The 26,444-nt window shown below is 39.1% G+C and overlaps 1 protein-coding gene across 1 annotated transcript in view; it reads right to left on the reverse strand.

Annotated features, from left to right (window-relative positions):
* Positions 1 to 7,688: 7,688 nt before the first annotated feature.
* The window catches only part of SLC25A21 (solute carrier family 25 member 21), a 523,712-nt gene continuing 504,956 nt past the window's right edge, over positions 7,689 to 26,444 (reverse strand). Inside the window, exons 8-10 of the mRNA XM_022570698.3 lie at positions 12,665 to 12,846; positions 11,673 to 11,725; positions 7,689 to 8,356 (exon numbers count right to left, since the gene is read on the reverse strand). Of these exons, the coding sequence (XP_022426406.1) occupies positions 8,295 to 8,356; positions 11,673 to 11,725; positions 12,665 to 12,846 (297 nt within the window). The 3' untranslated portion in view covers positions 7,689 to 8,294. The remainder of the gene's footprint in view (positions 8,357 to 11,672; positions 11,726 to 12,664; positions 12,847 to 26,444) is intronic.

A 26,444-nucleotide genomic window follows, 5' to 3' on the forward strand; every position in this document is an offset into this window, starting at 1 on the left:
GCTTTTCAGATTAATTACATGCCCTTCACTGAAAACATTAAACAGATTTGGGAATTTTAAGTCATGTACTCTTTTATTGGAAAGAATAAACAAACATCAATGCTACCTGTAGTTGTTTTCCTTTGTGGTGGAAAATTTTACTCTTTCAGTGATTGCATCATAAATAACAATTACTTTACCTGGTAGAGATTTATACCTTTTACTAATGTCATGTTTCAAAATTAATAGTGAGAAAATTGAATGAATGAATAGTGAAGGTGGCAGGTACGTTTCAGTTAAAGCATGCTTGTTCTCTTATCTTGCTCAAGCCATTTTTTAAAAAATTTCTAAATCTGAACTTTAAAAGTAAAAAGGGAAATTAAGACAAAACTTTTCCACCCCAAATCTAGGTCATAATTTAACCTGAGGGAAAGCTAAGAGCTATTTTTAAACTGTTTAAAGATTTCTTTTTTTTTTCTTTTAAGCACACACTTTATTAGCCTCCCCTTGCCTTTTTCTACAAGACGAGGATGTCAAACTTCTCTGAGCTTCCCTTCCCAACTTTCCTTTCTGCAGTACAGAGGGACCCACATCACTAAAATGACTCTAAATATATTGCAGATTTTAGAGAACTTTGAAATATTTCATACTAATAGGACTAATAGCATGAAAAACAAATTTGCCTTAATAGAAAATGGACAAATCTAGAAAGAACTCTTAGTGTTTTTTACACCTGACAAACAAATGTAGTTATGGAGTAAGTAAGGCATCTGAAGGTAACAGGGGCCTAAATCCAACATTTTCCCTCCCCCCAAATCCTAGGAGCATTACCTAAAATGAGAGTCTAGTCCAGCCTGGCTTTTCAGGGAGAACATCTCTGGGCAAAAAGAAGTGGACCCATGTAAGAGATTGTGGACATTACATCAGAATAGCTGAAGAGCCCCAAATAAAGGGGTCACATCAGAGAGCAGTGGTTCCAAGGGCAAGGGTGTAAGGAAGGGAAAGGGACAATAACAAAGCAAGTATTTCAGAGAGAAATGTAATGTTGAATGATAGAAAAAATATAAAGAAAACAGAATGAGTAGGAAAAACTTAGCTGTGATGAAAAATAGAACTCACCAATACATTTTTTTCTGCTAATGTATTACTAAACAATACGCTGTTTCTGTATTATAGTAAATAATCTAACCTATGTACTTGGAAAGTGTTGAGCAAAGGTTTTGATTATTTTAAAAGTAATTTCAACCTGAACATTCTTATTTTATGATTCTTGGTGCACACTGGCACAAATAGTATAAAATATTAATTAATGCTAGAATGGAAGAGGCCAAATATAGATGCAAACACCTTTCCATAACTGAAGTGGAACAGTCCCTTTCCAAACTAATTTCTCTTAGGTTATTGGGAAAATTCTAGATAATAATGATCAGAAATAAAATCTCTATGCAATGCTAAATTTCTTCTGCAATTTGACAGTTGTCTATCTTCATACTCATCTGTTGAGAGCCTTAAAGTGTATCTTTTTTGAGCCATTTTCTAATGAGCCATTTTCAGAAAGAAGGAAAAAGTTTCTTTTAGAAGTTAAGAAACAGAATTAGGATCTAAGAATGGGAATCAGGTTCTAGAAGAGGAAAGAATCTTTTACCAGAAAAGATGCTCTAGTTTGAAATTAAATTGTACCTATCTTTTAATTGTCTGGAAGAGTAGCATGATTTGCTACAGAGGGTCCTGCAGCAGACAGGGATGATAATTTCTTTTAACACATGGCCATGGACTTGCTGATTGGCCTATAGGGTAAATGGCTAAACTCCTTAATCTATATTCTTTTGTATAAAAAGAGGATAATATTTCATTTGTATTCAACAGTGATGTGCAATGGCTTCTTAGTTAAAAAACAAAGCATCATCCATTGTAACACATTTTAATTTCAATTGAACATTGCATTGTACTCATTATAAATTATCTTGTAATTATTATAAACTCAATAGGTTAAAATGAGATACAATTTGTCAGTTCCAATTATTCGATAAAATATGTTGGGTATTTCTTAGTGCTTGGGACATAGGACAGATTCAGGAAACCTCAGTTTCCTTTCCTCTTCCCCATTTTTCAAAGAACAAGCACTCTGACAAAAAGAACATGAGGTGTGTCTTCTTATAGAACTACGCAAAGCTAACTCCTCTACTTTTATTCTTATTTTGTCAGAAATCCACAAGTAGTGTTAAATCACATTCATGTATATATTCTACTCCATGCATTACTCTAAATTGAGAAAATCATTTTTGAGACCCCACTGTTGCATTCTCATAGATGTGGAAGTGAAAATAATAACCAAATGAATTAAATTAGAAAACAATTTCTGTGTTGCAAATTGAATTGGAAAAAGTATCCAACATATGTCTGCTTTTCTTACCTCTAAGGCTTAAATTGGTTTTATGAATAATATTTCTATTATTTACATATAGTTTCATTAGGAAATATGGTGATATGTTTATTTATTCACATCACTACCAGGAAACAGGATTTTCTTTATTTCTAAACAATGTAGAAATGTTTTAAAAATTTTAATTAATTAATTAATTTTTGGCTGCATTGGGCCTTCGCTGCTGTGCGGGCTTTCTCTACTTGCGGCGAGCGGGGGGCTACTCTTCCTTGTGGTGCGCGGGCTTCTCCTTGCGGTGGCTTCTCTTGTTGCGGAGCATGGACTCTAGGCACGTGGGCTTCAGTAGTTGTGGCACGCGGGCTTCAGTAGTTGTGGCACGCTGGCTCAGTAGTTGTGGCCCATGGGCTCTATAGCGCAGGCTCAGTAGTTGTGGCGCATGGGCTTAGTTGCTTTGCCGGGTGTGGGATCTTCCCGGACCAGGGCTCAAACCTGTGTCCCCTGCATTGGCAGGCAGATTCTTAACCACTGTGTCACCAGGGAAGCCCCAACAATGTAGAAATTCAGGGGGAAAAATGAAGTTAGTTAAAGAAGGATGCCGAGTATTCATGCCAGAATGAGGATTAGAAATCAGGGTGTTTTTGGTGTTGTTAATAGTAACGATACCAACAATAATTTATTGGTTGCCAAGAGAACACTGGCTTCTAGGCAGACTTGCCTGCCAGCGTTGCTGCATTTTGTTTGCAAACTAACATTTTACATTTAAATTCATTTCAAGAGATTTATCCATGTGGCTTCTAAAAATTCAGATCACAGGGCCCTAAAACTTAGCAAGCAAATTTTCCAATTTCAAAACCATGCATATGCGATTCTTTTATATTCTGACAGTTTCCTTTTTGATAAAATAGCTCTGGAAAGTATACTCCCAATTGTCATTAAAGAACCCTTCTAGACAAACTGCCTGATTTTGCATGTCCTTCGTCCAAAAAGCATTTTCAACATGGTTTTAAAATATGGCCCACGTTTTATTTAACAAAGGTCACGCTCATTTTGAGTTTCTAAAGTGACAGCCCATACTCTGCCCTTCTTTAATGGAAATGAAAGCTATACCAACCAGGCCCTTCACAAATGCCTCAACAAAAGAGTCAAACAAAACTGAAGTATGGGGAGGGTTGACAAAGGCAGATAGAGAGCTGAATGGATTCTAAGAGTACTTAATCACAATTAATTCTTTTCTCACCCTGCATTTCCTTCCTATAATTCCAAGTAGCAAAAGCAAATACTGTGAATTTTCTGGTTGTAGCTTCCTCAAAATCTTTGTGGAAAGAATATGTTTAAGTAGCAAGACTGTGAATGCATTTAGAATATAAAAAGAGTCAAGTCTAAACAACAACAACAAAAAATCAGAAAGTAGGGTCAGAATATTGTTAGTTACTACTCAGAACTGACATTCTGCTTCTTTCTAAGAACTCGTGAAATGTCAACCGCTCTAATGTGATTTTCACCTCTTCTCTTTTCCTACTCCTCTTAGGCACCAAATGGTCTCCCAGCTGTAAGCAGTTTTGTGTCAGCATCCAGCATGGCTCCTTATCCTACCCCAGCCCAAGTGTCGCCTTACATGACCTACAGCGCTGCTCCTTCTGGTTATGTTGCTGGACACGGGTGGCAACATGCCAGTGGCACCCCACTTTCCCCCCACAACTGTGACATTCCCGCGTCGCTGGCGTTCAAGGGAATGCAGGCAGCCCGAGAAGGTAGCCACTCTGTCACGGCTTCCGCACTCTGATGGGAGATTCCGTCTGCCGCAGCTTCACCCGAGTCCCGCCCCGCGCCCCCCCCACCTCAGCACACCCTCCCCTTCTTCCCTGGTCTCGGATCCCACCCCTCTGCCCTCCAACCCTCCTGCCTCGAAAGCTGGCTTTACGGACTCACATCCTCTGTGCTGGTGACACTTAAATATCTCTTACCATAACTTCTCTCTCACAGGACACCTGACATGACTGTAGGAGTTAAAAACAAAAGCAATGTTAAGGACTGAACGAGACGTTTGTGTTGGCCACACACTGTTTTAACATAGTGAAGAAACCTGCACCCCTCAAAGGGCTTAAGGAACTTTTAAAACTAGTCTTTGGTAAAACCACATGTGTATATTTATTCTAAATCAACCTGAACTTCTGAAACGTGCAATTGTTGAGATTTTGCAAAACCAATAAAATAGGTATAGAAAAAGTTATGCTACACCCTCTAATCAAATAAGGTAACAAAATAATCCTTAATTCATCATTAGGAAACCAATCAATAATTGACTTGAGTGATCCGTTGTTTATTTTTAACAGATGGCATATTTTGTTGGAAAATATATGTATAACTTAAGCAATATCTGAATTTAGCTCCTCCTGGTGTTTTGACTTGGTTCCAAATACAATAATGTTTATACTTTCTATTAGTTTGTAAATATGGACTCTGGTGCATTTGTGTTTTCATTCCATGGGATAGGCCCCTCCCCTGCCCCCACCCCTCTCTATTTTTTTCCTTTCTTTTTGCAAAGGTGACTTTCCGGCAATGTCTTTGTCTCTGTTTGGTGGTGGGCTGCTCAGGCTCCTGGACCTGGACTTGCCCCAGATTTTGTGTGTGCAGTGAAGGCTTCGACATCTCATGAAGGACATTTTCTTTCTACAACAGAGGATTCAAAACACAGATAAAACAAGCCAGTCTCCCATTTTGTATCCCAATCAAACAACACACATGCCAAGCATATAAAGACAAGAGGGTGGAAAATATCTGAACAAGGCTCTACAGGAAGTCACTTAGAAACTTAAGTTTAATGTGAAATGCTTTGCAAAGACACTTAAAATGAACTTTATGTTAAGAAAACCACTGTGAAACTAAATTGTACTGTTATTGTTGGCTTACCTGTGTGTTCAGCAATCTCAGCCCAAAATTACGTTGTAATTTAAAGACAATGGAAAATTCTGCTCTAATGAATGTAAAAATGGCTTGCTGTGAAGTTTACATTGTTGTACAGAAGCATGTTTCACATGTAGGTAAACTGGTGGTGGTATTAGAAATACAAATGCTATTTAATTTTTAAAAATTCCCTTTATTCATTTCTGGAGTTACGGGACACAGTTTAACTGATGGATCTTTCTAAACCAATTTGTTTTTCACTTTAGTGTTAATCATAGAGCTGAGGGGTATGTGTGTGTGTGTGTGTGTGAGCATGTGATTATGTGTTGTATTTTAAAACAGTTGATTTTCTTGGGCAAAATTCTACAGTTTTAATTGCTTCTGTTTAGAAAGTTCTTCCTGCTTGGCAATATAGGCTTGAAAATACGTTGTTAAAACATTGGTACAATTCATCTATTGGAAAATTAATATATTGCGTGTTTTTTGGTATTAATTCTGTGCAATAACTAACAGGGCACATCACTAGATATGGATGTTAAAGATGCATTCGTTAGGTGATTTTGATTTCTTCTGGTCTGTGCTGTGCACAGCCCACATGGCAATCCAGTTCTGTCACATCGGTTTCATGGCCTCATCTAAAACTCAGATGGCTAGATTAGCTAGGTTTTCAAATCACCAGGATATAAACAGTAAGCAGATTTCTGACACACAAGCTATGTTCGAGGAACTGCTTTTTTCAAGCAGCAGATATCTCATAGAGAGCTTTGAACTGCATTTATTTCTAAAGCAACCGAAATTCAGTGCTGCAAACAGGATTATAACTTCAGGAGAAGAAGAAGCAGAAGAAGCAGATGAACTCTCAGGGCCGTAGTCTTCCTTTGATCTTGTAAAGCTCCTATTGACATCTGGAGTTCCCAGTCTGGTGAGAAAATAGACTATAAACCGAATGGAACAAAGTACCAGTCCAATATTTTGGTGGAGACTTTAAAACCACACTGTACAGGGACTCTCCTGCCATGCAGAAAAACTGACATAAGGTACAGAGTTATTCCTTATCAGATGTTTTTAGGCGGCTATTAGGAGTCTTTAAAAAATATCAATTGTTTGTATGGAAACATAACTAAATGTTATCTTCTTTATCTAAATTAAGAAATCTCTTGTTATTATGCTATTTATATATTTTTTCCATTTCTTGTATCGTTAACAATCTAATATTAATAGTATGAAAGTTTTCCTTTTCTTTTTTTCCCTAGGTTTTTTCTTAGCAACAGTGAATTCACATGGAGTAAATTGAAAAAGAGAAAAGCCCTAATACAATTGGCTATTTAAAGCACATTATGATTTAAAGCTACTTTTAAAAATGAGAGAAGGAAAGTGGGATGGGATATGGGGTGGTTTGATTTTTAAAACATTATTATTATTGGTTACTGTTGACATATTTCCTCTGATTCTTAGGGGGTAAAATTGTTGTTTTTAACCTGGCAAATGCACTCTTCAGAGATCCTTTTCCACCCCATCCCCATGGAGAGGTTAAAGGTTCAATTTCATGGCCTCTGTGCAGGCAGTGCTCTCTTTCACAGAAGGCAAGAGTATTACCTGAAGGATAGAATGCAGTTGGACAACAGACACATTCTTATTTCTCTTGTTTTGTCCTACTTTTAACGACCCTCATTAAATACTGGGCTGAAATATAAATTAAAAAAACACGTTGGAGAGGATGTACAACCGAAGGCTGTGTATGTATATACAGTATGTCAAAAAGCCTTTATTTTTATACTTTAAATGCTCTAAATTAATAAAAAGTAATAATTACTATGTTATCTTTCATTTTTTATTTTCAAAATGTTTTAGTGACACAGCTTCATGGTAGAAATATCTTGCAGTAGTTAAGAACAGGTGCCACCTAGAACATGCAGATATTTTTGTTGACTCTAGCTACTGAAGTAGCATCATTTCAGGATGCATATATAAAATTAAGTTTGGTTATGTCAACGCCAAGGAGATAATTTTTGGAGTGCATGTTAGTACAGGAATCTTTGGAAATGCTAAGAATGTACTTCTCCTTTGAAACATTTTCCCCTTCAGAATACATATTCTAACACTGCAGTTAGTCGACTTCACACCTGAAACCGTCACTTAAAACTAATAATCTAGAAATTTAGTTTCATTCTAAACATCATTTTTAAGAATGGCATAGGTAAGAGTTCTGAACAAAGGTATTTGATGCAAATACAGATAGCACAAACGGGCCCAAGGAGTGGTTCGAATTTGTGATTTAGCATGAAAATATTTCAGCATTAAAATTTGTTTTCAGAGGGAAAGTAGTTTAATATAATTTCATGTTTTATATTTGTCATAAAAGACTTCAAATATCATGATTTTAAAATATTAACCAACAGTGAAAAATATAAAGTAGATTTAGGAAAATATAGCTGAGATGAGTATTATTACTAAAAGAAACCAACAAACTCACATTTTAACATAAAATTTTAAAAGGTCATTTTGATACACTGTAGAAATATCTTCCTTGTATATCATTAAATACCACTTATGGAAGAATTTAATTCCTTATAAAAACTGTTTAAATTCTGGCTTAATTTTTTTTCACTTTTAAGCACTTCTTGACCTTTTGGGAGAAAATAATCATCAACACAATGAATTTTCCTTGTGAAGCCTTGTAAGAGGAACATAGGTCACAACATTTATATTGCTTTTATGAAATATATCTGATTTCATGCTATTTTTCTATATTCAGTTTAGATACCTCATTGCTTCATAGTAGTAATTTTCTTCTCACAGTTTTATGGATTTGACCAAAACAACAGTTTCTAATTGTCTAGAGATAATTTTTGAAGTATCAAAATAGGTTTTGTTCTTGAACAAACTGTTTTGCCCTCTATAATTGTGTATAGTTGTATAATTATAATTAATCATTGTATCAGCTCAGCTGATCGATATTCTCTTCTTCTCATGGTGCTGTATAATGAATATCCATTATCACAAGGGGGAAAAAATACTCTGTAGGCAATCACCAGTTCTCCTGAAGCCATGAATAGGTGTATTCATAAACCAGCAGCATCACTGCACCACCTAGAAAAGAAAAGAGCTGGTTTTCATCCCAAGTCCTGTGAAATCGTGCTGTCTTTCCCACTGGGTTTCTGAATCCCTGGAGTCCGATGCAGCGTATCAGGCAGAAGCCATTCAGAATCATCAGTTCTCAAGCTCCAACACACAGAAAACTACTGTGGAAAATTCTCAGAGCGAAATCAAGACCATCTTGAGTCTCTAACTACATTTTTTCCCCATGAGTTTCTGTAACTTTCATCATTTCTCATCAGATTCTTTTTCAGGCACTTTTAATTTTTAAAAGTAAGTAAATACAGACACATTTAGTCATGTAAGGGCATGTGGCTTTCCCGCAAACTGAAACCTTCAGATTTGTCATATGTAGGCAAAGGATTTATCTTTTTCAGTTTATAATTAGCATTGTTGTAGTTGCATTCAAGAAGGAAATCTCTAAGATGGTGCTTGATGGACGAGCCTGGTTTTCTCTTACAGCTTTCAAACTGGATTACAATGTGAAAAATAGCTTCTGAGTACTTTTAAAATCTGTATTTCAAAACTTAGCTAGCTTTCAACCTCCTTTTGTTGCCTCAGATTTTTGTTGCCTTCATTCCTTTCATCTGCCTCAGATATATATGGATTGCACTTGAAAATTTGGTAGTCGGGGTTGAGTGTCCTAAGACCATCATTTATCTTGGAAGAGAAGAGTTATATAACTGGCTGCAAAAGGGCTTGCTATGTAATATGTCAATAGGACTATGATATGGAAAACAAGCACTGAGGCTGCTGAATACTTAGACGTAGGGAGAAGCATTTGCATGTGCATGATTCTGTGTTCTGTCTGATGCAGTAAATAGCACATATCCTGTGCCCTTTAAGATATTCTCTATCCTTTCATGTCTATGTGAACAATATTACAAAATCAAAGTGTGGACAAACGGCAGAAACTAACACAACATTGTAAAGCCCAATTTAAAAAAATGTGGACAGATATCCAGAGTACAACTTAGAGAAGACTTGGCTGCATGAACAGAAGACTGGCTTCTGACAGAAAGAAACAGAACTTGATTTTGATCTTATTTTGTACACACTACCATATGTTTTTTTTTTAAATCTACAGGCCGCACATGTTTGTGTAACCTTATACCAAAGATAATTATCTGCCTGTAATTTTCACTTTTAACCCCTGAAGATACTCTAATAGCCCCCTCTCAGCTGCTGTAGCCCTATTGGCTCTGGCAAACAAAAAGGGATGCACTACGGAGGGTTGTTAATATGTATGTAATTGCTCTGTTTACTCTTATTAACTGTTCACCATATAAGACAAGAACACGCAGAATCGGGTTAGTTTGCAGCCTAGTGATATCTGGAGTTTAAACCACAGACTTCAAGATTCTTCTTTCATGGGAGGTCCTGATCATTAGACACATAGAGCTGCTAAGGCTGTTATAAAAATAAGATGGGGGCTTCCCTGGTGGAGCAGTGGTTGAGAGTCTGCCTGCCGATGCAGGGGACGCGGGTTCGTGCCCCGGTCCGGGAAGATCCCACATGCCACGGAGCAGCTGGGCCCGTGAGCCTGTGCTCTACAACGGGAGAGGCCACAGCGGTGAGAGGCCCGCGTACCGCAAAAAAAAAAAAAAAAGATGGGATGCTTCTCTAAAACGAAGGATGAAAATGCCAGGTTCACCCTTCTTTTCTTTTTTACTGTCTCTCGCTCTTCCTCTTTCTCTCTCGAAAAAAAATCTTATCCTTAACTCAAAAGTCTTACCTTTCTCTCTACACCTTTCTTTCCTTTGAGGTTGCTAGGACCTGTATGTTTGGGATGAGAGTGGAGGCCATGTCCTTGAGTGAGATTTCCAGTTATTCACAATTTTGTTTAGCCTGGACAGTATGTTCACAAGAACACCTTTCATTGGATTTAACACCACAGCAACTCAGGATACATCATGCAAAAAACACTTAAAAAGCCAACCAAACATTTGCAAGCCTCTAACAAAACTTGGGGTCAGATTATTTAAGAGTTTTGGATTAAGGTTCCAGTCAATTACCGTTTTAGCTAAACTCTCCCTGATCGCTCTCCCTTTTCAGGCCCATCCCGTCCTGAGAAAGCTGGATTAGGGCCAGTCCTATGATTTTCTCTAATACTGGGTCTACTAGCAGGTTTATACTGTGTGGTGAAGGAAAAACACCACATTCTTGAAGAGAGAGTGGCACAAAATCACCAATATTCTTTGTCATTGGGGTCGTGTTGACACACGGGCCAATAACAAATAGAAGGCAGGTCTGAATCTCAAATGTGAAGCAAAAATCCATGCTTAAATGCCTATAAAGGCTGGGATAGATGGATTGGGAACTGTGGAAGTGTTTTCAAAATATACAAAAGTATGAACTGTTCACGAGCTTCAATTTACAGACTGCTGTTCTATATCTCACGTTGGCAGAAATGCTCGTTCACTGGGCTGAGATTTAAAGATAAATGTGCATGTGTGTGAGTGTGGCAGGGGAAGGGGACATCAGTGTTCAAAGGGAGGATTGGGAAAGGGAGAAAGGGGAGGAGTAGGGGACAGTTCTGGGGAAGATTTCCAGTATGTCTAAGAAGGTGAGTGTAGCCTGGTAAAATAATATGTGTGGTCTAGTGCATACTTCTGTACTTATTCACAAGGTTGCTTATAATCCAAGACTATTTGCCCAGGTGGTTGAGTCTGCAGCAGTTGCTTTCTTATCTGTTTACACAGAGGCAGCTGACTCTCCCTGTGGGAATGACAGCCGGCTTTTTGTGGGCTGGCATCCTGAGGTAAGGCCCCGAGCCAGGAGCCTCCACCATCATGCTGACAGGAGCTAGGAAGGTGAGCGCCAGGCTGCAGCTTTTCCATTCTTGCTTCCCGGAGGCGACAGTGGGGAGAGTTGCACTGGCTGTTCATGGAGACTAGCTGTCCTCCTTTTCTCCTTCTGAAGCGAAGCTGAGGCAGGAGCAAGAATGAACTAGAAGCACAGGGAAAGTTTTATTGGGCTGGTCCCTCACTCAGTAAAAAATCCTCCCTTTCAGCCAGAAGCGACTCAACTCCGACTGGCTGGCTGTGCATCCTTTCCGATTGACTTAAGGTGGGCTTTGGCTTCTATTAGCCTCCAGTAAGGCCACAAATAGTACCTTATAAACAAAAGCAGAACGTTTCTAATGGACGCCTTTAGTGTCTTGAATACTACCAGACAACTTTTTATCCTTAAGGTTTCCATGTTTCACAGTGTGACAAACTTTAGTTGTGTTGCAGATAGACACAAATAAGATAAAAGGGATACTAAAGAAATAAGGAAGGAAGGATATAAGTAATGAAAACATTATTACCTGGTCCAAGCCTCATAATCTTGGGAAGCAGGCCTTTATACAAAGCTAAAATGCTAGAACCGGAAGGGAAACAGCAACATTCTTATTCTGAAAACAAAATGCAGTTGTACCTCAGCTTTACTGAGATGCTGACCCAGCATTTACCCAGAAAAGTCATTTGAGAAAAATTTTCAAATCTCAAAACAGACAGTATCGGGCTAAGTATTCTCTGCAGCAAATTGGATGAGAGGAAAGAATTAATCCTTTAATACCCAAGCTACGCTGATCTTGTCCCATCGCAAATAGGACTTTCATCAGCGAGATGGTTTTTGCTATCCAGACAGGCCTTACTTTCAAGACAGCTGTGTATATGGACAAAATGACTCTTGGAATTGAGTTTAAAAAACCATAAACGCAGTCCTCACAGAAGGAAATACGATGCAGTTTAGATCAAAATAATAAAATACTACTTGCTTACTTGAGAATAAGACCTGCTGAGGAGGGATGAAGAGACGAAAATAAGACTTAAAAAAAACCAAAAAACAGTAGAAAAAGGCACATACTTTAAATTCTTAAAAGAAAACTACCTTCACAGAACTCTCATGTTTAATTCTCTCAGGAGAATATAATTAGGTGACATTTTGATTAGATGTATAGTCAGAAGAATTACTCTCCTGCCCACGTGGGAACAGGGCATATTATATGCAATAGCATACTGTGCAAACCGACAAACAAAAAGTTCACCTTGGGAAAAAAAAAAAAGTTCACCTTGGCATTCTAGGACAAACATACAGTATATTGAATGATCGTGGCTTATGTTTCTTGATGGCGTAAGAAGATTTTGCCAACATCTCATTACTGTGTTATCTCACAAAGTTTCTCATCTATTCCCTAGAGCTTCTCAGACACACACCCAATTCAGGAGGGCTTAATGGCTCTCATCAAAATGGAAGTACAATATGGTTTTAGCAATGCTTCAGTCTTGCACATTTATTAAAATAAGAATGTGTTACCCTTCTTCCTGATAGACGGTGGCCATTGTTTTAAAACAGGTTCTGTACTTGATCTCTCCAGGAACTGGCTGAGGCCCTTGAATCCTACTTTTGGCAACATCAAAAGGGATGTTAATGACTGAGGCTATTGTGCCCGAGAGAAGACCAACCCCAAATTTTCTCAGAAACTCCAAGGTTGGATCCTAAAAGAAAAGAAGAATAAAATAACAGAAAGGGAAGCGTAAGCCCCTAAGTCGGTTAAACACTATAAAGCACTATGTATTTAAGCAGAGCGTTGCACTCCCCGGCACCCTCCTGTTATTCCAGCGGAACACATTAGGATTTCCTAGGCTGGAACTTGTTTTCTTGACAATCCCATTGGCTATGTTTTTACACATGGTCTAAATTGCTGAAGTACACATTTCCTCACACAGGATTTATAAACACAGTTCATAAAGAAAGACTGGTATGGCATATGGGGATGATTTGTATAATTGGGCTTCACAATGTACTTAGTATTACTGTATCAAAACAGGAGAAATTCAAGCACACTATTAGCTAATTGGCCAGAATATTTTACAAATGACAGCAACTTCCACCATGAAGCCTACTAAAATGCTCATTTGTGTGTGGACCCCCAAATGTTAAATTAAATCAAGGCTACTCTCGGTCTGCTGCTATTCCCCTCCAGGTTTTTTGCATTTATTTTCACGTGTAGCTGATCCACTGTACTGAGAAGTGCTAGCTTCCTGTTATTAACAAACCAGCTTGGGAAGGCTGCAAAACAGCCTGTGACGTTCTGTGCATTATAAACAGTAGTAAGTCACTGGACTATTGGCTGAAGAATTTTCAACCCATTGTTCCTGAATCTTATTCTTCCTTCAATGGCAAAGGAAGAAAAGGTGAGAGACAGAGACAGAAAAGAGACAGGGAGAGAGACATACACGCACACACAAAGGGAGGAAGAAAGAGAGAGAAAAAAATTTCTTCTTTCCATTTGAATTTGGGTCCTTCACTTTGGTCTGATTTGATTTTCCACCCCTCCCTGCTCTGCTCCTGACATCAAAGTATTTAATTAGGTCTTATGTGGAAGTCACTTTCTTTTTGCCTATTTTTGTGCCTAGTGAGCTCACATTAGGCTTTGTTACAATGAATTTGCTGGAAAGTTCTCATTTTGCTGTCAGCCTCAGTTCTTGCCCTGAAGAGAGGTCATCTCACAAACCGTAAGTTGCTGACGGAGACCTCCCCTATCCTTCCCCTGGCCTCTCTTTTGGTCAATATTTCGGAGGGATCTTCACAGAGGAACAATACAGGGTAGTGCCATGATGCTATGTTTATCCAGCAGGAGAAGTAAATGTGGGAACCATTCTCTGCTTAATAAAAAAAAAAAAAAAATCAGGTCTGAGCATTGCATGCTTATAGCTTTGATGGAAGAAGAAAAATTCTGGAAGCTCTGAAATTTTCAACTGAAACAAGAGCCAGATACCATCACAGAAACTCCTGTGTGGTTAAATATAAAAAGTGAGGGGTTCGGTAATAATTCTTGGATCTGGGCCATACAGGTGTCGGGTAGGTTTAAAGGGATTTAAAAACCAACAGGGTCTTTCAACAGGAAAAACAATGCAGTGATTGCAGTATGAGTGAGGTGTGTTTAAATAATTTCCCCTTCCCCCATTTTTTTCCCTTTTACAAGGACAGAAAAATGCCTTTATGTTACCCTTCTCCATTCTGGCACAGAAGCAGAACTGGAGCTCGGGAGGATGGCGGATTCAGGGCCAGCTCTGGTTGTCTGACCTTGCACGAGTCACTGAATCCCATGGAGCCCAGTGTGTAGAAGGGATGTTTTTAACACCCACCTTAACTTTGTACTGCATGGTTTTTCTGAGAAATAAAAACAATAATAGTAGTAAAAGTGCTATGAATATTGTACAAGCCTGGCAGAAAATGGATAGTATTTTTATGTAACCTGTTTTCTAAAGTCTCAAAACACCTATGATGAGACCCTCTCATGGTGCTCCTGCGACACAGCCAAGGACAAGGGTGAAAGTGATGACTTGTATATGCACAATGACCTTTTGGGAAGTTCAAGGGACCCTGTCAATCACACAGCTTCTCCCACCTCCTGATGTGTTCGCTGAGGATTGGAGTTGGGGAGGGAGGAGAGGCTAAGACACTCAGTGAAGGTCATTATGTTTGAGATGCTGTTGGGGACCAAATCCTAAGGTCTTCAAGCCATCATAGTGTTCACTAGCACAAGCATACATTGAACCCATGTTTTCTATTCATTTCCCAGCTCAACAGTAAGATTCCACAGTAGTTCCCAAATCCAGTTGTGCATCAGAGTCACCTGGGAGCTTTACAACATATGGATACCCGGACCCACCTCAGACCCACCTTAGGTTCCCAGATCAGAATCACCTGGGAAAGTACCTAAAAGTTGCTTTAAAATAAGCCCACGCACATATGGTCACCTTATCTTTGATAAAGGAGGCAAGAATATACAGTGGAGAAAAGACAGCTTCTTCAATAAGTGGTGCTGGGAAAACTGGACAGGTACATATAAAAGTATGAAATTAGAACACTCTCTAACACCATACACAAAAATAAACTCAAAATGGATTAAAGACCTAAATGTAAGGCCAGACACTATCAAACTCTGAGAGGAAAACACAGGCAGAACACTCTATGACATACATCACAGAGAGATCCTTTTTGACCCACCTCCTAGAGAAATCGAAATGAAAACAAAAATGAACAAATGGGACCTAATGAAACTTAAAAGCTTTTGCACAGCAAAGGAAACCATAAACAACATGAAAAGACAACCCTCAGAATGGGAGAAGATACTTGCAAATGAAGCAACTGACAAAGGATTAATCTCCAAAATTTACAAGCAGCTCATGCAGCTCAATATCAAAAAAACAAACAACCCCATCCAAAAATGGGCAGAAGACCTATATAGACGTTTCTCCAAAGAAGATATACAGATTGCCAACAAACACATGAAAGGATGCTCAACATCACTAATCATTAGAGAAATGCAAATCAAAACTACAATGAGGTATCACCTCACACCAGTCAGAATGGCCATCATCAAAAAATCTACAAACAATAAACGCTGGAGAGGGTGTGGAGAAAAGGGAACCCTCTTGCACTGTTGGTGGGAATGTAAATTGATACAGCCACTATGGAGAACAGTATGGAGGTTCCTTAAAAAACTAAAAATAGAACTACCATATGACCCAGCAATCCCACTACTGGGCATATACCCTGAGAAAACCATAATTCAAAAAGAGTCATGTACCAAAATGTTCATTGCAGCTCTATTTACAATAGCCAGGACATGGAAGCAACGTAAGTGTCCATCAACAGATGAATGGATAAAGAAGATGTGGCACATATATACAATGGAATATTACCCAGCCATAAAAAGAAACGAAATGGAGTTATTTGTAGTGAGGTGGATGGACCTAGAGTCTGTCATACAGAGTGAAGTGAGTCAGAAGGAGAAAAACAAATACCGTATGCTAACACATATGTATGGAATCTGAAAAAAAGGTCATGAAGAAACTAGGGGCAAGATGGGAATAAAGACACAGACCTACTAGAGAATGGACTTGAGGACACAGGGAGGGGGAAGGGTAAGCTGTGACAAAGTGAGAAAGTGGCATGGACATATGTACACTATGAAACGTAAAATAGGTAGCTAGTGCGAAGCAGCCACATAGCACAGGGAGATCAGCTTGGTGCTTTGTGACCACCTAGTGGGGTGGGATAGGGAGGGTGGGAGGGAGGGAGACACAAGAGGGAAGAGATATGGGAACATATGTATATGTATAACTGATTCACTTTGTTATAAAGCAGAAACTGACACACCATTGTAAAGCAATTATACTCCAATAAAGATGTTAAAAAAAAAAAAAAAAAAAGAACTTCAGGACTTCTGACATTGCCAGGCTGAGGGCCCATGTCTGGGAATCACTGATTTTGATATTCCAGGCAGGCAAAGCAGATGGTCAATTGCTACCCCTCTGGGCATTCTAGGGAGGAGAAAAGTCTTTTGGGGATGGCCAAGAGCTATCCCTCACCACCCGGCCTCTGGGCCCCTTTCCAGCCTCTTCCTCTGAGTCCATGGTCTGCTCTCGGCAGCAACCCAGACTGGGATCGGATGTGCCAAGGAGAGCCCTGCCAGCTCACCTCTGCTTTCTTTGCTGCATGTCATCAACCATCCTTTGGAAGAACACAGTCCCTCAAATGCCCCTCCCCTTCGTCCCCCTCCGGCTGCTCTTGCTACTTCTTTGGCTTTAGCTCAGGTTCCCATTACTTTCACCAAGTCTTGTTTTCTTCTTGCTTCTATCATCTGTTCTTCACAGTGGCACCAGGGATTTTTTTTTTTTTTAATAAAAACGTGTCTGCTTCTGGTGCCTCCCTACTCAAAGACCCTCAACCCTTCCCCACAGCACAGAGAGTAAAGCCAAAGCTCCTCATTGGCCTTGGTTTGTTTCCCATGATATGCTTTCAACCTACCTTTCTAGCCTCAAATTCTACACCTCTACCCCCAAGCCAAACTACACTCATGCTGGTTAAGTCATAATCATGCACATTTCTACCGAACACTTTTCTAAGTCCATGTTTTTCTTCAAACAACTCCCACAACCTAGAATGTCATTCTCCGTCATATTCACAGATAGCAGCCCCACTCTTTATGGTCCAGTTTAAATCCCACCTTGCCCAAGAGACTTCCGTGGATCCCCATCAAAATTGATTTCTCCCTCTCGGGCACTCCTGAAACACTGCCTGATCCTTGATCGTCCTTGCTCTGGCTCTCTTTGTGTCTGGTTTATTTTTGTGTGTATCGATCTTCCCTGCTGGAATGCGAGCTGGCACAGAACAGGAGCATGTGTTATTCCTCTTTGTGTCACCTACTACACAGTGTGCACAGTAAGTGCTAAATAAATGTCTGTGGATTAGCCTATCACTGTAGTTTATCTTTGTAGAAACAATGAGAATCAGGCTTTGACCTTAATCACTATTTCTCAAAACTCAGTATCTTCCACCCTGTAAATGAACCCCTATTAGAACTTTATGTTTCTGTCTTTCTGCCAGGAGGCGTTAACATGGGGACATGACAAGGCATAGGACATTTGCAAAGTGGAGTATTTCCAGGCAAATGAATTGAGACTCTCAGGTCATAGAGCCAGGCCTGGGCTTGCCAGACCCCATTACTCAGGGACTCACAGAAAAAAACATGATATGGCATCCTGTGACCAGATTTTAGCAAAAGAATGCAGTGGGCACAGAGTAAAGTCTTGAAATATTACTCTTTGGGCTGGCTCTTCTTTCTTACACTTCCTGATCTTTCCCCTAGTAGGGAGAGGCATCCACTTGCCTCAAGAATGAGGATTGTTGTAGCAGGACTATAAAGAGAGAGCAAAAGGTAATATTTAGTGTTCCTGGTTTTCAAATTAGGCTCTTCAGTGTATTATATCAGTTAATCTTCACAGTCTTTGAGGTAAGAACTATTATTTTTATTCCTATTTTACAAATGAGTGAACTGAAAGCTTAGGTGTAAGAAGGGAATTTTTGTTACATCCAAGTGAACCCAAGACTTTGCCTTAGGGGATAGTTTTTCTACTGATACGCCTAAGGGTTGGTGGGTGGGTTGTTGTGGGAGGTGCCTGAGAACCTCCTGAAATTATAAGCAATGGTTCTGGGTATGCGCAGATGGGCTTTTCAGGAGAAAATGTCTATAGATTTTATCAGGCTCATAGAAGCTTAAAAACATCTTCATCAAATCATTTCCCCTACCAATAAATTTATAAAGTAAAAAAAGGACAGTGCAGTGTTGAAAACATTGGTGCTGAAAACAGAAAGCCCTCATTTTCATGGGCGTTATCAGGCAATTCACCTTAGCGAAAAGATTTCTGCAAATATTTCCACTCTGGACTCAGGTTTCTCATACCTCAACCATATCTATGAACTCAATGGCTCTCAAAGTGTGGTCCCTGAACCACCATCATCAGTATCATGTGAGAACTTAGTAGAAATGAAAATTGGGGTTTTACCCCAGGCCTACAGAACCCCAAACTCGGGATGGAGCACAACAATCTGTCTAAACAAGTCTTCCGAATTATCCTGATGGATGCTTGTCTGAGAACCACTGCTAAACTGAAGCTTATGGTTCATCTTTTTGGATCCTTGGACTGGATAAATGATGCTCTAAAAGGATCTGGATGTGCTGGGAAGCATTTTAAAGCCTTCTTTGGTGGAAGCAGAGCTTTGTTTTTTAAGGCTGCGGAGCTGAACACAATGCTATTAACTCTGTTCACCTTTTCCTACCCCAGGTCCATCCAAAGGAAGAAAGCACATCTGTGAGGTTGTTGGGTCTGAGTGAAACCTATCACACAGTTTGAATGGGTCATGCTGTACTGGCAATCAGTGAATCATGCCAGCATTTCTGTCAATAACCATAATGACAAATAACAATAAAAGTAAAGAGAAGTAATAAAATAATGTACATGGTATGATATTTGTGCTATTTTTCATAATTTTCATTAAGAAAGTTAATGGTACTGTTAATAATAGTTACTTATTGATAGATAATTTTATATGCAAAAAACATGTACAAAACCTATATATCATATAAGAACCCTATGAATTAAGTACATAACACCATTTTACAGATAAGGACGTGAAACTTAAAGAGTTAAGTCACTTGATCAAGATCACACTGCTTAGAGGAGGTGGAGCTTGGATTTGAACTCAAGTTCTTCAGACTTCCAACCATTGTTATATTATATCCCATTCATTATGTTATATTCCTTCTCATTCACCATTCATTTGTTGTATATTCATCCAACATACATTTATTGTATGTCTACAAATGCCTGGTCCTACAGTGGGTGCTAGAATTGAGTGTGAAGGTAAATGGTCCAGAGAGGGGATAGGGTGGCTTTATAATGAAGTATCATAGTACAATGTGATGAGTACTGAAATGGGGGTGTGAACAAAATGCAGGGGTAAACATGCAGTAAAGAGAAGGGAGTTACTTCTGGACTTTCACTATCAAAGTTCGATGAGACAGTACCTAACTTCTGCCTCTTAAAAACTTAGTCACTTGTTCGGTTTTATGAACTCAACGGAAGACATCTCATTATTACAAGTCACCATGCATTAGCTAAATGGTTAGCCTTCTGGCTTGACTATCATATTACTTGAAATGTCATTTTGCCCTTTCCATTAGTTTATTTTAAAAACTGGACAAAGATGATGATGATAATGATAAGACACGATGTGCTAGGCACTGTGTTAAGCACTTTCTGTATATTTAAGCCTCACAATATTGCTGAGCAGATGAGGTATCTGAAGCTTACAGAAATTGTCTACCTTACAAAGAAATATAATTCTATTTATTTATTTAAAGTCTTATAAGTATAAAAGGTTTTTTTCAAATTTTATTTTATTTTTTTATACTGCAGGTTCTTATTAGTTATCTATTTTATACATATTAGTGCATATATGTCAACCTCAATCTCTCAATTCATCCCGCCACCACCACCCCACCCCACGCTTCTCCCCTTGGTGTCCATACGTTTGTTCTCTACATCTGTGTCTCTATTTCTGCCTTGCAAACCGGTTCATCTGTGCCACTTTTCTAGATTCCACATATATGCGTTAATATACGATATTTGTTTTTCTCTTTCTGACTTACTTCACTCTGTATGACAGTCTCTAGATCCATCCACGTCTCTACAAATGACCCAATTTCACTCCTTTTTATGGCTGAGTAATATTCCATTGTATATATGTACCACGTCGTCTTTATCCATTCATCTGTCGATGGGCATTTAGGTTGCTTCCATGACCTGGCTATTGTAAATAGTGCTGCAATGAACATTGGTGTGCATGTGTCTTTTTGATCTATGGTTTTCTCTGGGTATATGCCCAGTAGTGGGGTCACTGGGTCATATAGTAGTTCTATTTTTAGTTTTTTAAGGAACCTCCATACTGTTCTCCATAGTGGCTGTATCAATTTACATTCAGATCAATACTGCAAGAGGGTTCCCTTTTCTCCACACCCTCTCCAGAATTTGTTGTTTGTAGATTTTCTGATGATGGCTATTCTAACCAGGATGAGGTAATACCTCACTGTAGTTGTGATTTGCATTTCTCTAATAATTAGTGATGTTGAGCAGCTTTTCATATGCCTCTTGGCCATCTGTGTGTCTTTGGAGAAATGTCTAATTAGGTCTTCTGCCCATTTTTTGATTGGGTTGTTTCTTAATACTGAGCTGCATGAGTTGTTTGTATATTTTGGAGATTAATCCTTTGTCCATTGATTCGTTTGCAAATATTTTCTCACATTCTGAGGGTTGTCTTATTGTTTTGTTTATAGTGTCCTTTGCTGTGCAAAAGCTTTTAAGTTTCATTAGGTCCCATTTGTTTATTTTTGTTTTTATTTCCATTACTCTAGGAGGTGGGTCAAAAAAGATCTTGGTGTGATTTATGTCAAAGAGTGTTCTTCCTATGTTTTCCTCAAGGAGTTTTATAATGTCTGGTCTTACATTTAGGTCTTTAATCCATTTTGAGTTTATTTTTGTGTATGGTGTTAGGAAGTATTCTGATTTCATTCTTTTACATTTAGCTGTCCAGTTTTCCCAGCACCACTTATTGAAGAGGCTGTCTTTTCTCCATTGTATATCCCTGCGTCCTTTGTCATAGGTTAGTTGACTATAGGTGCATGGGTTTATCTCTGCGCTTTCTATCCTGTTCCATTGATCTATATTTCTGTTTTTGTGCCAGTACCATATTGTCTTGATTACTGTAGCTTTGTAGTATAGTCTGAAGTCAGGGAGTCTGATACCTCCAGCTCCATTTTTTCCCCTCAAGATTGCTTTGTATATTTGGGGTCTTTTGTGTCTCCCTACAGATTTTAAGATTTTTTGTTCTAGTTCTGTAAAAAATACCATTGGTAATTTGATAGGGATTGCATTGAATCTGTAGATTGCTTTGGGTAGTATAGTCATTTTCACAATATTGATTCTTCCAATCCAAGAACATGGTATATCTCTCCAACTGTTTGTGTCATCTTTGATTTCTTTCATCAGTGTCTTACAGTTTCCTGAGTACAGGTCTTTAACCTCCTCAGGTAGGTTTATTCCTAGGTATTTTATTCTTCTTGTTACAGTGGTGAATGGGATTGTTTCCTTAATTTCTCTTTCTGATTTTTCATTGTTAGTGTATAGGAATGCAAGAGATTTCTGTGCATTAATTTTGTATCCTGCAACTTTACCAAATTCATTGATTAGCTGTAGTAGTTTTCTGGTGGCATCTTTAGGATTATTTATGTATAGTATCATGTCATCTGCAAACAGTGACAGTTTTACTTCTTCCTTTCCGATTTGGATTCCTTTTATTTCTTTTTCTTCTGTGATTGCAGTGGCTAGGACTTCCAAAACTATGTTGAATAACAGTGGCGAGAGTAGACATCCTTGTCTTGTTCCTGATCTTAGAGGAAATGCTTTGATTTTCACCACTGAGAATGATGTTTCCTGTGGTTTTGTCATACATGGCCTTTATTGTGTTGAGGTAAATTCCCTCTCTGCCCACTTTCTGGAGAGTTATTTTATCATAAATTGGTATTGAATTTTGCCAAAAGGTTTTTCTGCATCTATTGAGATGATCATATGGTTTTTGTTCTTCAATTTGTTAATATGGTGTATCAAACTGATTGATTTGTGTGCACTGAAGAATCCTGGCATCCCTGGGATAAATCCCACTTGATCATGGTGTATGATCCTTTTAATGTGTTGTTGGATTCTGTTTGCTAGTATTTTGTTGAGGATTTTTGCATCTATATTCATCAGTGATATTGGTCTGTAATTTTCTTTTTTTGTAGTATCTTTGTCTGGTTTTGGTATCAGGGTGATGGTGGCCTCATAGAATGAGTTTGGGAGTGTTCCTTCCTCTGCAATTTTTTGGAAGAGTTTGAGAAAGATGGGTGTTAACTCTTCTCTAAATGTTTCATAGAATTCACCTGTGAAGCCATGTGGTCCTGGACTTTTGTTTGTTGGAAGATTTTTTTTTTTTTTTTTGCGGTACACGGGCCTCTCACTGTTGTGGCCTTTCCCGTTGCGGAGCACAGGCTCCGGACGCACAGGCTCAGCGGCCATGGCTCAGAGGCCCAGCCGCTCCGCGGCATGTGGGATCTTCCCAGACTAGGGCACGAACCCGTGTCCCCTGCATCGGCAGGCCAACTCTCAACCACTGCGCCACCAGGGAAGCCCTGTTGGAAGATTTCTAATCACAATTTCAATTTCATTACTTGTGATTAGTCTGCTCATATTTTCTATTTCTTCATGGTTCAGTCTTGGAAGGTTATACCTTTCCAAGAATTTTTCCATTTCTTCCACGTTGTCCATTTTACTGGCATAGCGCTGCTTGTAGTAGTCTCTTATGATGCTTTGTATTTCTGTGGTGTCCGTTGTAGCTTGTCATTTCTAATTTTATTGATTTGAGGCCTCTCCCTCTTTTTTTCTTTTTTTTTTTTTTTGCAGTACGCGGGCCTCTCACTGTTGTGGCCTTTCCCGTTGCGGAGCACAGGCTCCGGACGCGCAGGCTCAGCGGCCATGGCTCACAGGCCTAGCTGCTCTGTGTCATGTGGGATCTTCCTGGACCGGGGCATGAACCCGTGTCCCCTTCATCGGCAGGCGGACTTTCAACCACTGCGCCACCAGGGAAGCCCCCCTCTTTTTCTTAATGAGTCTGGCTAAAGGTTTATCAATTTTGTTTATCCTCTCAAGGAACCAGCTTTTAGTTTTTTTGATCTTTGCTATTGTTTGTTTGTATTTCATTTATTTCTGCTCTGATCTTTATGATTTCTTTCCTTCTACTAACATTGGGTTTTGTTTGTTCTTCTTTCTCTAGTTTCTTTACGTGTAAGGTTAGATTCTTCATTTGAGATTTTTCTTGTTTCTTGAGGTCGGATTTTATTGCTATAAAATTCCCTCTTAGAACTGCTTTTCTGCATCCCATAGGCTTTGGATCATCGTGTTTTCATTGTCACTTGTTCCCTAGGTTTTTTTGATTTCCTCTTTGATTTTTTCAGTGATCTTTTGGTTATTTAGTAATGTATTGTTTAGCCTCCATGTGTTTCTGCTTTTTACATTTTTTTCCCTGTAATTGATTTCTAATCTCATTGTGGTCAGAAAAGATGCTTGATGCGATTTCAATTTTCTTAAATTTACTGAAGCTTGATTTGTGACCCAAGATATGATCTATCCTGAAAAATGTTCCATGTGCACTTGAGAAGAAAGTGTAATCTGCTGTTTTTGGATGGAATGTCCTATATATATCAATTAAATCTATCTGGTCTATTGTGTTATTTAAAGCTTGTGTTGCCTTATTAATTTTCTGTCTGGATGATCTGTCCACTGGTGTAAGTGAGGTGTTAAATTCCCCCACTATTATTGTGTTACTGTCGATTTCCTCTTTTATAGCTGTTAGCAGTTGCCTTATGTATTGAGGTGCTCCTATGTTGGGTGCATATATATTTCTAATGTTATATCTTCTTCTTGGATTGATCCCTTGATAATTATGTAGTGTCCTTCCTTGTCTCTTGTAATATTCTTTATATTAAAGTCCATTTTATCTGTTATGAGTATTGCTACTCCAGCTTTCTTTTGATTTCCATTTGCATGGAATTTCTTTTTCTATCCCCTCACTGTCAGTCTGTATGTGTCCCTAGGTCTGAAGTCGGTCTCTTGTAGACAGCATATATATGGGTCTTGCTTTTGTATCCATTCAGCAAACCCGTGTCTTTTGGTTGGAGCATTTAATCCATTCACTTTTAAGGTAATTATCGGTATGTATGTTCCTATTAAGATTTTCTTAATTGTTTTGGGTTTGTTTTTGTAGGTCCTTTTCTCTTCTTGTTTCCCACTTAGAGAAGTTTCTTTAGCATTTGTTGTAGAGCTGGTTTGGTGGTGCTGAATTCTCTTAGCTTTTACTTGTCTGTAAAGCTTTTGATTTCTCCGTAGAATCTGAATGAGATCCTTGCTGGGTAGAGTAATCTTGGTTGTAGATTTTTCCCTTTCATCACTTTAAATATATTGTGCCACTCCCTCCTGGATTGTAGACTTTCTGCTGAGAAATCAGCTGTTAACCTTATGGGAGTTCCCTTGTACGTTATTTGTCATTTTTCCCTTGTTGGTTTTAATAATTTTTCTTTGTCTTCAAATTTTTGTCAATTTGATTACTATGTGTCTTGGTGTGTTTCTCTTGGGTTTATCCTGCCTGGGACTCTCTGCACTTCCTGGACTTGGGTGGCTATTTCCTTTCCCATGTTAGGGAAGTTTTTGACCATAATCTCTTCAAATATCTTCTTGGGTCTTACCTCTCTCTTCTCCTGGGACCTCTATAATGTGAATGTTGGTGTGTTTAATGTTGTCCCAGAGGTCTCCTGGGATTCATTTGTTTTCATTCTTTGTTCTTTATTCTGTTCTGCAGCAGTGAATCCCACCATTCTGTCTTCCAGGTCACTTATGTATTCTCCTGCCTCAGTTATTCTGCTATAGATTCCTACTAGTGTATTTTTAATTTCAATTATTGTATTGTTCATCTCTGTTTGTTCTTCAATTCTTCTAGGTTTTGTTCTTTAATTCTTCTAGGTCATTGTTAAACATTTCTTGCATCTTCTCGATCTTTGCCTCCATTTTTTTCCCAAGGTCCTGGCTCATCTTCACTATCATTATTCTGATTTCTTTTTCTGGAAGGTTGCCTATATCGTTTTCATTTAATTGTTTTTCTGGGGTTTTATCTTGTTCCTTCGTCTGGTACATAGCCCTCTGCCTTTTCATCTTGTCTATCTTTCTGTGAATGTGGTTTTCGTTCCACAGGCTGCAGGACTGTAGTTCTTCTTGCTTCTGCCGTCTGACCTCTGATGGATGAAGCTATCTAAGAGTCTTGTGAGAGCTTCCTGATGGGAGACACTGGTGGTGTGTAGAGCTGGGTGTTGCTCTGGTGGGCAGAGCTCAATAAAACTTTAATCCGCTTGTCTGCTGATGGGTGGGGCTGAGTTCCCTCCCTGTTGGTTGTTTGGCCTGAGGTGACCCAACACTGGAGGCTACAGGCTCTTTGGTGGGGCTAATGGCGAATCCAGGAGAGCTCATGCCAAGGAATACTACCAAGAACTACTGCTGCCAGTGTCCTTGTCCCTATGGTGAGCCACAGCCACTCCCCACCTCTGCAAGAGACCCTCCAACACTAGCAGGTAGGTCTGGTTCAGTCTCCTGTGGGGTCACTGCTCCTTCCCCCGGATCCTGATGTGCACACTATTTTGTGTGAGCCCTCTAAGAGTGGAGTCTCTGTTTCCCCCAGTCCTGTAGAAGTTCTACGATCAAGTTCTGCTATGCTTCAAAGTCTGATTTTCTGGGAATCCCTCCTCCCATTGCTGGAACCCCAGGTTGGGAAGCCTGACATGGGGCTCAGAACCTTCATTCCAGTGGGTAGACTTCTGTGGTATAATTGTTCTCCAGTTTGTAAGTCACCCAGCCAGTGGTTACGGGATTTGATTTTATGTGATTGCGCCCCTCCTACCGTCTCATTGTGGCTTCTCCTTTGTCTTTGGATGTGGAGTATCTTTTTTTGTGAGTTCCAGTGTCTTCCTGTTGATGACTGTTCAGAAGTTAGTTGTGATTCTGGCGCTCTCGCAAGAGGAAGTGAGTGCACATCCTTCTACTCTGCCACCTTGAACCAATCTCCCCATCTTGAACCAATCTCCTATAATTTTAAATTAGCCAAA

This window comes from Delphinapterus leucas, chromosome 2 (genome assembly GCF_059928025.1).
Source record: "Delphinapterus leucas isolate spDelLeu-1000000601 "Yukka" chromosome 2, BTC_Dleu_Yukka2, whole genome shotgun sequence".
Classification (NCBI taxonomy): domain Eukaryota; kingdom Metazoa; phylum Chordata; class Mammalia; order Artiodactyla; family Monodontidae; genus Delphinapterus; species Delphinapterus leucas.